Source organism: Salvelinus fontinalis, chromosome 4 (assembly GCF_029448725.1).
Source record: "Salvelinus fontinalis isolate EN_2023a chromosome 4, ASM2944872v1, whole genome shotgun sequence".
Classification (NCBI taxonomy): domain Eukaryota; kingdom Metazoa; phylum Chordata; class Actinopteri; order Salmoniformes; family Salmonidae; genus Salvelinus; species Salvelinus fontinalis.
Genome location: NC_074668.1, coordinates 65,657,825 through 65,671,367, shown reverse-complemented (window position 1 = coordinate 65,671,367; position 13,543 = coordinate 65,657,825). Strand labels below are relative to the sequence as shown.

At 42.1% G+C, this 13,543-nt stretch overlaps 1 protein-coding gene across 2 annotated transcripts in view; it reads left to right on the top strand.

Moving 5' to 3' along the window:
- LOC129854206 (tyrosine-protein kinase Fes/Fps-like) overlaps positions 1 to 13,543 on the top strand; it is a 42,176-nt gene that overhangs the window by 7,934 nt on the left and 20,699 nt on the right. Inside the window, exons 4-7 of one of the 2 annotated variants that reach the window (XM_055921000.1) lie at positions 3,921 to 4,017; positions 4,333 to 4,516; positions 9,712 to 9,849; positions 9,961 to 10,080. In XM_055921000.1, coding sequence (XP_055776975.1) covers positions 3,921 to 4,017; positions 4,333 to 4,516; positions 9,712 to 9,849; positions 9,961 to 10,080 — 539 coding nt within the window. The remainder of the gene's footprint in view (positions 1 to 3,920; positions 4,018 to 4,332; positions 4,517 to 9,711; positions 9,850 to 9,960; positions 10,081 to 13,543) is intronic. The other variant, XM_055921001.1, reaches the window with a different exon arrangement.

The window sequence follows — 13,543 nt, the reverse complement described above, 5'->3', positions numbered from 1 at the left end:
CATCCCCAAATCCAACACTTCCTTTGGCCGCATTTCCTTCCAGGTCTCTGTTGCCAATGACTGGAACGAATTGCAAAAATCACTGAAGCTGGAGTCTTATATCTCCCTCTCTTTCTTTAAGCATCAGCAATCAGAGCAGCTTACCGATCACTATACCTGTACACATCCAATCTGTAAATAGCACACCCAACTACCTCATCCCCATACTGTTATTTGTCCTCTTGCTCTTTTGCACCCCAGTATTTCTACTTGCACATCAGCATCTGCACATCTGTCACTCCAGTGTTAATGCTAAATTGTAATTATTTCACCTCTATGGCCTATTTATTGCCTTACCTCCCTACTCTTCTACATTTGTACGCACTGTACATATATTTTTCTATTGTGTTATTGACTGTAGGTTTGTTTATGTGTAACTCTGTGTTGTTTTTGTCGCACTGCTTTGCTTTATCAAGGCCAGGTCGCAGTTGTAAATGAGAACTTGTTCTCGACTGGCCTACCTGATTAAACAAAGGTGAAATAAAAAAAAGGAAATGTACAAATAATAATTATCAAAAATCCTGTTTCACAAAGGGCTATTACTGTAAGACTATTAATATGACTATTGTTAAGGCTTATTGCGCCCACATACCTTTCGTAGGAATACTGTTATCACCTGAAACAAACAGTCAAAACAGACGGTCACCTTGTACTAATCTCTGTAATATGATGTGCTTCATTTGAAGATCGAGGTTGCAAAGAAAGCTGTTTTAAACTTTGGCCTTGAAATAGTTAAAAGAACCACAAATGTGTGAATATAATGCATTCCCTTTTCACCAGTGTGGATATGCAGCAGGCGCTCCTCATTGAGATGCAGAGCTGCACAGTTATTGCAACTTCATTAACAGACAGCACCAAGTTGAAATGAAAGCCAATGGGCTGTAACTGAGTTTGGCCATTGTTGTCTAATTGAGAATTGCTCTTGCATAGCAAATGCATTTTGATGAGCAAAATCCATCGGGGACTTTAATATGACAATAGTTTTTGCCCTTTCCATGGTTTCTATCATTACCCTATTACGGCGAGCAAATGATGTGTTAATCTTTAATGAATTGTTAGGTTTATGGGTTGCAGTTTGTACATTGCCTGGGTCAGGTTTTTCCTTAGTACCCTGTACAGTGCACGACAAACAAGTCACAGGCACCATGCAGACATCCTCTGCACTTTGGTAGTGCAATGTATAATTAACCTTTTGGGAACTTTTGTGAAACACCACAGCACAGTTGAAAAATATACAGCAAATATAAATCAAAACTGGATGGTGTTCAGAGATAGATGGGAGGGGTTGAGTGGTTGAAGGATGGGATTAAAAACAAACAAAAGATTACTATTGTAAAATATGCTGTGTCTGTAAATCAATCAATCAATCAATCAATCAAATGTATTTATTAAACCCTTTTTACATCAGCCTATGTCACAAAGTGTTATACAGAAACCCAGCCTAAAATCCTAAAAAGCAAGCAATGCAGATGTAGAAGAATGGTGGCTAGGAAAAACTCCTTAGAAAGTCAGTTGGCTTTTCATAGTCTTTACCCCTCCTACATAGAGGAGACAGCTCAGGACAGAGAGGTAGCTCAGGACAGAGAGGTAGCTCAGGACAGAGAGGTAGCTCAGGACAGAGAGGTAGCTCAGGACAGAGAGGTAGCTCAGGACAGAGAGGTAGCTCAGGACAGAGAGGTAGCTCAGGACAGAGAGGTAGCTCAGGACAGAGAGGTAGCTCAGGACAGAGAGGTAGCTCAGGACAGAGAGAGAGCTCAGGACAGAGAGGTAGCTCAGGACAGAGAGGTAGCTCAGGACAGAGAGAGAGCTCAGGACAGAGAGATAGCTCCGGACTGAGTGGCAGCTCCGGACTGAGTGGCAGCTCCGGACTGAGTGGCAGCTCCGGACTGAGTGGCAGCTCCGGACTGAGTGGCAGCTCCGGACTGAGTGGCAGCTCCGGACTGAGTGGCAGCTCCGGACTGAGTGGCAGCTCCGGACTGGAGGGCAGCTCCGGACTGGAGGGCAGCTCCGGACTGGAGGGCAGCTCCGGACTGGAGGGCAGCTCCGGACTGGAGGGCAGCTCCGGACTGGAGGGCAGCTCCGGACTGGAGGGCAGCTCCGGACTGGAGGGCAGCTCCGGACTGGAGGGCAGCTCCGGACTGGAGGGCAGCTCCGGACTGGAGGGCAGCTCCGGACTGGAGGGCAGCTCATGACTGGAGGGCAGCTCATGACTGGAGGGCAGCTCATGACTGGAGGGCAGCTCATGACTGGAGGGCAGCTCATGACTGGAGGGCAGCTCATGACTGGAGGGCAGCTCATGACTGGAGTTAGACAGCAGGTGCAGGCGAGTGTGGGGGGGTTGGGAGAATACTTAAATTCACACAGGACACCGGATAAGACAGGAGATACTCCAGATATAACAGACTGACCCTAGCCACCCAACACATAAACTATTGCAACATAATTACTGGAGGCTGAGACAGGAGGGGTAGTATGTATAAGCTTAAGTGTTGTTGTTAATTAGTTTACTCCAATTAGGGGAGGGATGGTAGGGTTAGGGGAAAATATATGGGGGGAAAAATGTGTGTGTGTGTGTGTATATATACAGTTGAAGTCGGAAGTTTACATACACCTTAGCCAAATACATTTAAACTCAGTTTTTCATAATTCCTGACATTTAATCCTAATAAATATTCCCTGTTTTAGGTCCGTTAGGATCACCACATTATTTTAACAATGTGAAATGTCAGAATAATAGTAGAGAGAACTATTTATTTCAGCTTTTATTTCTCTCATCACATTCCCAGTGGGTCAGAAGTTTACAAACACTCAATTAGTATTTGGTAGCATTGCCTTTAAATTGTTTAACTTGGATCCAATGTTTCAGGTAGCCCTCCACAAGCTTCCCACAATAAGTTGGGTGGATTTTGGCCCATTCGTCCTGACAGAGTTGGTGTAACTGAGTCATGTTTGTAGGCCTCCTTGCTCGCACACACTTTTTCAGTTCTGCCCACAAATGTTCTATGGGATTGAGATCAGGGCTTTGTGATGGCCACTCCAATACCTTGACTTTGTTGGCCTTAAGCCATTTTGCCACAACTTTGGAAGTATGCTTGGGGTCATTGTCCGTTTGGAAGACACATTTGCGACAAATGATCTATTCCCAGTGTGATCATATACCTACATTTAAAAAAATATAATTTCAAAATTGTCTGAGAAGAACATAATTGGCAGGGCAATTCAAGAATAGCCAATATGCGTGATAATGTATTGGGCCTATAGCCTACTGCACAAACACCATTGCTACAGAACTGTTTTTAATTGGTTAATGTTACATAGGCATTTTGACTCAGTGATCTTGACTCAGAAAAGGTTGGTGACCACTGCCTTAGATGGTGGCTAATGGAAATGTTAAGGGTAAAGAATTGCAGTCAAACCAGTTTCTGTTACAGGGCCTCTCTGACGTCACCGACCACTTCCTGTGTGCTTCTACCTCTGAGTTGAGAGGTGTTGGGATACAGACCAGTAGGGTCTCGGTCTTGGTCTTTCCTGTCTGTTGTTTCTACTCTCTCTCGTCTGTCTGTGTTGTCTCAGAGGTGGCAAAGCTGGTGTCAAACAAAAGCCTGCATTGTGAAGGCACTCCCGCTTTTAACAAACCACACCCGTATCACTTGTTTGTACAGTATCACCTCCGCTCCTTTTTAAGTACATTTATGATCCCCTCCTTTCCCTCTCTGATGACGGTGCTGTGTGGATAGATCACAGGACGAGTAGAAATGTATTTGAGGACTCTCATTGTCCTCAGAGAGTGGCTGAATATCTCTCTAGGCATCCCATTTGTTCTTCAATTTATGCACCTTGTTTGGATGAGGTAACACTAATATACCCTTTCCATTTGTCAGGTGACCCAGACGGAGCTGGAGAGGCTGAAGGCCAGCTACAGACAGCTGGTGAGGGATGCAGCGCAGGCAAAGAGGAAGTACCAGGAAGCCAGTAAAGGTGGGGAAGCTCACTCTGTCTGGTTCCGTCTCAATTCTCCAAACAGCACAGAGACACTCTCACTTTGACTGACTGAAAGAATTACATTCTGGACAACAGATGATCATTACCTCCTGATATTTCTGTTTAGACAACTGATATCCTATTGATTCACCAAATTAACACAGTTGATCATATTAGTAGTGACTATTTGTCATGTGTAGTGTTTTTCCACTTCTATGCTACATTTGTGTGTGTTCTACTGGTATATATATATATATATATATATATATATATATATATATACATATATACATATATCTTGTGTTTGTTTAGATAAAGAACGTGAGCGTGCGAGGGAGCGCTATATGAAGGCTACTCTGAGGCTCCATGAGCTTCATAATGAGTATGTGCTGTCAGTCAGAGCAGCCCAGGTGTACCATCAGCACCACTACAGCCAGGCCCAACCTGCCCTGCTCATGGCACTACAGAGCCTACAGCAGGAGATGGTACTCGTACTGTAAGTGTGTGTGTGTGTGGGTGAGTGAGTGGAAAGCACAACTCTGTCAGTGAATTCCCAGTCAGTGATGATCATATTGTGTGTGTACAGCGCGGTAGGGAAGTACTGTGACTCTATGGTCATCCCGTCATTACACTGCATGGTTTTTTATCTCACCTAATATCCTTCCCTTTTGATGATAAGATTTCAAGCACTCTCATGGGAAGTTTGATATAATAGTTTTGGGCTGTTGTCCAAACACAAATAATGTAATCAATGCTGGCCATGGAGACCCACAGGGTGTGCAGGCTTTTGTTGCAGCCCTGTACTATACATACAGTGCCTTCGGAAAGTATTCAGACCCCTTGACTTTTTCCACATTTTGTTACGTTACAGCCTTATTCTAAAATTGTTTAAATAAAACAATTTCCTCAGCAATCTACATACAATACCCCATAATGACAAAGCCAAAACAGGCTTTTATACATGTTTGCACATTAAAAACAAAAAACTGAAATATCTTATTTAGATAAATATTCAGACCCTTTGCTATGAGACTCGAATTTGAGCTCGGGTGCATCCTGTTTCCATTGATCATCCTTGAGATGTTTCTAGAACTTGATTGGAGTCCATCTGTGGTAAATTCAATAGATTAGACATGATTTGGAAAGGCACACACCTGTCTATATAAGGTCCCACAGTTGACAGTGCATGTCAGAGCAAAAACCAAGCCATGAGGTCGAAAGAACTGTCCGTTGAGCTCTGAGACAGGATTGTGTCGAGGCACAGATCTGGGGAAGGGTACCAAAACATTTCTGCAGCATTGAAGGCCCCAAGAACACAGTGGCCTCCATCATTCTTAATTGGAAGAAGTTCGGGAACCGCCAAGACTTCCTAGAACTGGCCGCCCGGCCAAACTGAGCAATCGGGGGAGAAGGGCCTTGGTCAGGATCAAGAACCCGATGGTCACTCTGACAAAGCTCTAGAGTTCCTCTGTGGAGATTGGAGAACCTTCCAGAAGGACAACCATCTCTGCTGCACTCCGCCAATCAGGGCTTTATGGTAGAGTGGCCAGCCGGAAGCCACTCTTCAGTAAAAGGCACATGACAACTCATTTGGAGCTGAAGACTCTCAGATCATGAGAAACAAGATTCTCTAGTCTGATGAAACCAAGATTGAACTCTTTGGCCTGAATGCCAAGTGTCACATCTGGACTAAACCTGGCACCATCCCTACGGTGAAGCGTGGTGGCAGCATCATGCTGTGGGGATGTTTTTCAGTGGCAGGGAGACTAGTCAGGATCGAGGCAAAGATGAACGGAGCAAAGTACAGAGAGATCCTTGATGAAAACCTGCTCTAGACCGCTCATGACCTCAGACTGGGGTGAAGGTTCACCATCCAACAGGACAACAACCCTAAGCACACAGCCAAGACAACACAGGAGTGGCTTTGGGACAGGTCTCTGAATTGAAAAAACAAACATTTTATTTCACCTTTATTCAACCAGGTAGGCCAGTTGAGAACAAGTTCTCATTTTCAACTGTGACCTGGCCAAGATAAAGCAAAGCAGTGTGACAAAAACAACAACACAGAGTTACACATAGGATAAACAAAACATACAGTCAATAACACAATTGAAAAATCTATGTACAGTGTGTGCAAATGTAGTAAGATTAGGGAGGTAAGGCAGTAAATAGGCCATGGTGGCAAAATAATGACAATCTAGCATTAACACTGGAGTGATAGATGTGCAGATGATGATGTGCAAGTAGAGATACTGGGGTGCAAAAAAATAAATAACAATATGGGGATGAGGTAGTTGAGTGTGCTATTTACAGATGGGCTGTGTACAGGTAGAGTGATCGGTAAGCTGCTCTGATTGCTGATGCTTAAAGTTAGTGAGGGAGATATGTCTCCAGCTTCAGTGATTTTTGCAATTCGTTCCAGTCATTGGCAGCGGAGACCTGGAAGGAAAGGTGGCCAAAGGAGGTTTTGGCTTTGGGGATGACAAGTGAAATTTAACTGCTGGAGCGTGGTTTGCTATGGTGACCAGTGAGCTGAGATAAGGCGGGGCTTTACCTAGCAGAGACTTGTAGATGACCTGGAGCCAGTGGTTTTGGCGACGACTATGTAGCGAGGGCCAGCCAACGAGAGCATACAGGTCGCAATGGTTGGTAGTATATGGGGCTTTGGTGACAAAACGGATGGCACTGTGATAGACTACATCCAATTTGCTGAGTAGTGTTGGAAGCTATTTTGTAAATGGCATCGCCGAAGTCAAGGATAGGTAGGATAGTCAGTTTTACGAGGGTATGTTTTAGAGGTCGACCGATTATGATTTTTCAACGCCGATGCCAATTATTGGAGGATCAAAAAAAGCCGATATCGATTAATCGGCCGATTTATTAAATAAAATAAATAATTGTTTTACAGTTTTTTTATATACATGTATTTGTAATAATGACAATTACAACAATACTGAATGAACAATGAACCATTTTATTTTAACTTAATATAATACATCAATAAAATCTATTTAGTCTCAAATAAATTATGAAACATGTTCAATTTGGTTTAAATAATGCAAAAACAAAGTGTTGGAGAAGAAAGTAAAAGTGCAATATGTGCCATGTAAGAAAGCTAACGTTTAAGTTCCTTGCTCATGTAACGGATGTGAAATGGCTAGCTAGTTAGCGGGTACGCGCTAGTAGCATTTCAATCAGTTACGTCACTTGCTCTGAGACTTAAGTAGTGTTGCCCCTTGCTTTGCAAGGGCCTCGGCCTTTGTGGAGCGATGGGTAACGACCGTGCTTCGTGGGCAACCGTTGTTGATGTGTGCAGAGGGTCCCTGGTTCGCGCCCGGGTCGGGGCGAGGGGACGGTTTAAAGTTATACTGTTACATTGATGCTGTTGACCCGGATCACTGGTTGCTGCGGAAAAAGGAGGAGGTTGAAAGGGGGGTGAGTGTAACGGATGTGAAATGGCTAGCTAGTTAGCGGGTACGCGCTAGTAGCATTTCAATCAGTTACGTCACTTGCTCTGAGACTTAAGTAGTGTTGCCCCTTGCTTTGCAAGGGCCGTGGCTTTTGTGGAGCGATGGGTAACGCTGCTTTGTGGGTGACTGTTGTTGATGTGTGCAGAGGGTCCCTGGTTCGCGCCCGGGTCGGGGCGAGGGGACGGTTTAAAGTTATACTGTTACACTCAGAACATGAGAAAGCTGGTGGTTCCTTTTAACATGAGTCTTCAATATTCCCAGGTAAGAAGTTTTAGGTTGTAGTTATTATAGGACTATTTCTCTCTATACCATTTGTATTTCATATACCTTTGACTATTCAATGTTCTAATAGGTACTTTAGTATTGCCAGCCTAATCTTGGGAGTTGATAGGCTTGAAGCCATAAACAGCGCAATGCTTGAAGCATTGCGAAGAGCTGCTGGCAAACGCAGGAAAGTGCTGTTTGAATGAATGCTTACAAGTCTGCTGCTGCCTACCACCGCTCAGTCAGACTGCTCTATCAAATCATAGACTTAATTATAATATAACACACGGAAATACGAGCCTTAGGTCATTAAATGGTGAAATACGTAAACTATCATTTCGAAAACAAAACGTTTATTCTTTCAGTGAAATACGGAACCGTTCCGTATTTTATCTAACGGGTGGCATCCATAAGCCTAAATATTGCTGTTACATTGCATAACCTTCAATGTTATGTCATAATTATGTACAATTCTGGCAAATTAGTTCGCAACGAGCCAGGCGGCCCAAACTGTTGCATATACCCTGACTCTACGTGCAATGAACGCAAGAGAAGTGACACTGTCCCTAGATAATATTGCCTGCTAACAGGAATTTCTTTTAACTAAATATGCAGGTTTAAAAAATATATACTTCTGTGTATTGATTTTAAGAAAGGCAATGATGTTTATGGTTAGGTACATACGTGCAACAATTGTGTTTTTTCGCAAATGCACTCTTGTTAAATCATCCCCCGTTTGGCGAAGTTGGCTGTCTTTGTTAGGAAGAAATAGTCTTCACACAGTTCGCAACGAGCCATGCGGCCCAAGCTGCTGCATATACCATGACTCTGTTGCACAGAACGCAAGAGAAGTGACACAATTTCCCTAGTTAAAATAAATTCATGTTAGCAGGCAATATTTACTAAATATGCAGGTTTTAAAATATATACTTGTGTGTTGATTTTAAGAAAGGCGTTGATGTTTATGGTTAGGTACACATTGGTGCAATGACAGTGCTTTTTTCGCGAATGCGCTTGTTAAATCACCCATTTGGCGAAGTAGGCTGTGATTCAATGATAAATTAACAGCCACCGCATCGATTATATGCAACGCAGGACAAGCTAGATAAACTTGTAATATCATCAACCATGTTTAGTTAACTAGTGATTATGTTAGGATTGATTGTTTTTTATAAGATAAGTTTAATGCTAGCTAGCACCTTACCGTGGCTCCTTAATGCACTCGCATAACAGAGATCTCCTCGTGGAGTGCAATATGATCGGCCATAATCGGTGTTCAAAAATGCCGATTAACGATTTGTTGTGAAAACTTGAAATCGGCACTAATTAATCGGCCATTCCGATTAATCGGTCAACCTCTAGTATGTTTGGCAGCATGAGTGAAGGAGGCTTTGTTGCAAAATAGGAAGCCGATTCTCTGGAGAGTCCTGAAAATAGCTATGTAGCAACCCTCCCCATTCAGCCTGCCAGAGCTTGAGAGGATCTGCTGAAAAGAATGGGAGAAACTACCCAAATACAGGTGTGCCAAGCTTGTAGCGTCATACTCAAGAAGAATCGAGGCTGTAATCGCTGCCAAAGGTGCTTCAACAAAGTAGTGAGTAAAGGGTCTGAATACTTATGGAAATGTGGTAATTCCGTTTTATTTTTTTTATGAATTAGCAAACATTTCTAAACAGTTTTTCCTTTGTCATTATGGGGTATTGTGTGTAGATTGAGGGGGGGGAAACAATTTAATTTTAGGCTATAAGGCTATAACCTAACAAAATGTTGAAAAAGTTAAGCGGTCTGAATACTTTCCGAAGTCACTGTAACTATTTAATAACTGATCATCAAGCCTTTGATTAGATGAAGCAGGTGCGTTAGTGTTGGGCTAGAAAAAAGCCTGCACACCCAGTGGGTCCCCAGACCAGGATTGAATAATACAGCCCTGACCTCTGACTTTTGCCCTGTAACCCAGGAAGGAGATCCTGCAGGAGTACTATGACATATCCAGTATGCTCCAACAGGAGGTCGTATCTGTCCACGAGGAGATGTCTGCTGCTTTGATGGCCATAGAGCCACACAGAGAGTATGAGAGCTTCATCCAACAGAACAGGTATTCAGCAGCAAGTCACTCTGGATAAGAGAACCTGCTAAATTACTAAAATGTAAATATTCTGATCTTAGTGCAGTCAAGAGGCTGAAAAGTTTCACCATGTGTGTTCAGGTCTGTAGGGGAGGTTCCGATGTGTGTAGAGTTTGACTCTGGTCTTCTGGAGAACACAGATCGACTAAAGACTGGAGAGCTGGAACTAAATGAGCTTACAGTGGAGGGGATCCAGCACAGGTTAGTTTATACGCACACACAGACACAGCGCAATCAAAATGTATTCAGACCCCTTGACTTTTCCCCAATTTCTTTTTAGATACAGCCTTATTCTGAAATGTATTAAATGTATTTTTTCCTCATCAATCTACATACAATACCCAATAATGACACAGCGAAAACAGGTTTTTATAATTTGTTTCACATTTATAAAAACAAAAAACAGATACCTTATTTAATTAAGTAATCAAACCCTTTGCTATGAGACTTGACATTTCTGCAGCATTGAAGGTCCCCAAGAACAGTTGCCTCCATCATTCTTAAACGGAAGAAGTTCGGAACCGCCAAGACTTCCTAGAACTGGCCGCCTGGTCAAACTGAGCAAATGGGGGAGAAGGGCCTTGGTCAGGGAGTTGACCAAGAACCCGATAGTCACTCTAACAGAGCTCTAGAGTTCCTCTGTGGAGATTTGAAGAACCTTCCAGAAGGGCAACCATCTCTGCAGCACTCCGCCAATTAGGCCTTTATGGCAGTGTGGCCAGCCGGAAGCCGCTCTTCAGTAAAAGGCACATGACAGCCCATTTGGAGTTTGCCAAAAGGCACCTAAAGACTCTCAGATCATGAGAAACAATATTCTCTGGTCTGATGAAACCAAGATTGAACACTTTGGTCTGAATGCTAAGCGTCACGTCTGGACTAAATCTGGCACCATCCCTACGGTGAAGCATGGTGGTGGCAGCATCAAGCTGTGGGGATGTTTTTCAGCGACAGGGACACTAGTTAGGATTAGAGGTCGTCCATGGCCAATTTAATTAGGCATTTTTTTTAATTAGGGCCGATTTCAAGTTTTCATAACAATCGGTAATCATCATTTTTGGATGCCGATTATCGCCGATTACATTGCATTCCATGAGGAAACTGCATGGCAGGCTGACCACCTGTTACGTGAGTGCAGCAAGAGCCAAGGTAAGTTGCTAGCTAGATTTAAACTTATCTTTTAAAAAACAATCAATCTAAACATAATCACTAGTTAACTACACATGGTTGATGATATTAGTAGGTTAACTAGCTTGTCCTGCGTTGCATATAATCAATGCGGTGCCTGTTAATTTATTATCGAATCACAGCCTACTTCGCCAAACGGGTGATTTAACAAAAGCACAATCGTTGCACGAATGTACCTAACAATAAACATCAATGCCTTTCTTAAAATCAATACACAGAAGTATATATTTTTTAAACCTGCATATTTAGTTAAAAGAAATTCATGTTAACAGGCCATTTTAACTAGGGAAATTGTGTCACTTCTCTTGCGTTCATTGCACACAGAGTCAGGGTATGTGCAACAGTTTGGGCTGCCTGGCTCGTTGCGAACTAATTTGCCAGAATTTTACATAATTATGACATAACATTGAAGGTTGTGCAATGTAACAGCAATATTTAGACTTAGGGTTGCCACCCATTCGATAAAATACAGAACGGTTCCGTATTTCACTGAAAGAATAAACGTTTTGTTTTCGAAATTATAGTTTACTGATTTGACCATATTAATGACCTAAAGCTCGTATTTCTGTCTTAATTATATTATAATTAAGTCTATGATTTGATATTTGATAGAGCAGTCTGACTGAGCGGTGGTCGGCAGCAGCAGGCTCATAAGCATTCATTCAAACTTTACTCCATTTGCCAGAGGCTCTAAGCAATGCTTGATCACAGCGCTGCTTATGACTTCAAGCCTATCAACTCCTGAGATTAGGCTGGCAATACTTAAGTGCCTATTAGAACATCCAATAGTCAAAGGTATATGAAATACAAATGGTATAGAGAGAAATAGTCGACGCGTCATAATTCCTATATTAGCTACAACCTAAAACTTCTTAACTGGGAATATTGAAGAACTGGGAATATTGAACCACCAGCTTTCATATGTTCTGAGCAAGGAACTTAAACGTTAGCTTTTTTAACCTCTACCGAGCACCTACCCCGGGTCCGGGAGCACCCCCCACCCCCCCCCACACTGATTAGCATCGCTAGCATAGCGTCACAATTAAATAGTAGCATCTAAATATCATTAAATCACAAGTCCAAGACACCTAATGAAAGATACAGATCCTGTGAATAAAGCCACCATTTCAGATTTTTATAATGTTTTACAGGGAAGACACAATATGTAAATCTATTAGCTAAACACGTTAGCAAAAGACACAATTTTTTTACTCCAACAGTTTTTTCCTGCGTCAGTAGCTATCACTAATTCGACTAAATAAAAAAATATATAGCCACTAACCAAGAAACAACTTCATAAGATGACAGTCTGATAACATATTTATGGTATAGCATAGTTTTTTTTTGAAAAATGTGCATTTTTCAGGTATAAATCAGAGTTCTACATTGCAGCTGCAATCTGAAATAGTGCCGACGCAGCCAGAACAATTACAGAGACCAACGTCATATAACTAATTACTTGTCTTAAAACATTTCAGAAAAAATACACAGCGTACAGATATTGAAAGCCCAACATCTGGTGAATCCAAACAATATTTCTGATTTATTAAATGTTTTATAGCGAAAACAAAATGTAGCGCTAAATTAGCATAGCCACGCCAGCCAGAACCAGCTGGGCGCCCCCGACCAGTTCACATGCACGACAGATATATGAAATAACATCGTAAATTGGGTCTTACTATTGCTGATCTTTCATCAGAATGTTGATCAAGGTGTCCTTAGTCCTGATGAGTCGTTCAATCCATTCATAATGGCAACTTTCCCTCTTCATTTAGCATATGTACTAGTCGACTGGCCAAAGTAAAAAAAAGTCACCGAACGGAACACGGCAAAACTCCCGAAAAAATTCAAATAATCTGATTAAACTATATTGAAAAAACATACATTAAGATGATATGGTCACATGTATCAAACAAACTTCGAGACGGAGATAGTTTTCATCCGTAACAGCAGCAAAACAGAAGACAATCGCACCTACAAATCGCGCGATTCAGAGAACCGGAAGTTGTCGGTCACGCCAAAGAAATAGGTCTTATTTCACGTCAGTACAAGATAAACAAAAAAATTCTCCTCTGACGTCCTCTTGACACCCAGAGGAAGACGAATTAAGTGTGTTTCGGGTCATAGGTGGCGTGACCATATATAGGCAGAGCGTTGAAGCGAGCATACACATCTTGCATTCTTCTTCTTGGTCAGGGAAAGTGCTGTCAAATGACTTCTGTTTCACTCAGAGACAAAATTGAAACGGTTTTAGAAACTATAGATTGTTTTCTATCCAATGGTATTAATTATATGCATATAGTAAGAGCAATAATTGAATAAGAGGCAGTTTAATCTGTAGAGGAAATTATGCTAATGCAAAAACAGCACCCCCTGTATTCTCAAGAAGTTAATGGCACATATTGCACTTTTACTTTCTTCTCCAACACTATGTTTTGCATTATTTAAACCAAATTGAGCATGTTTCATTATTTATTTG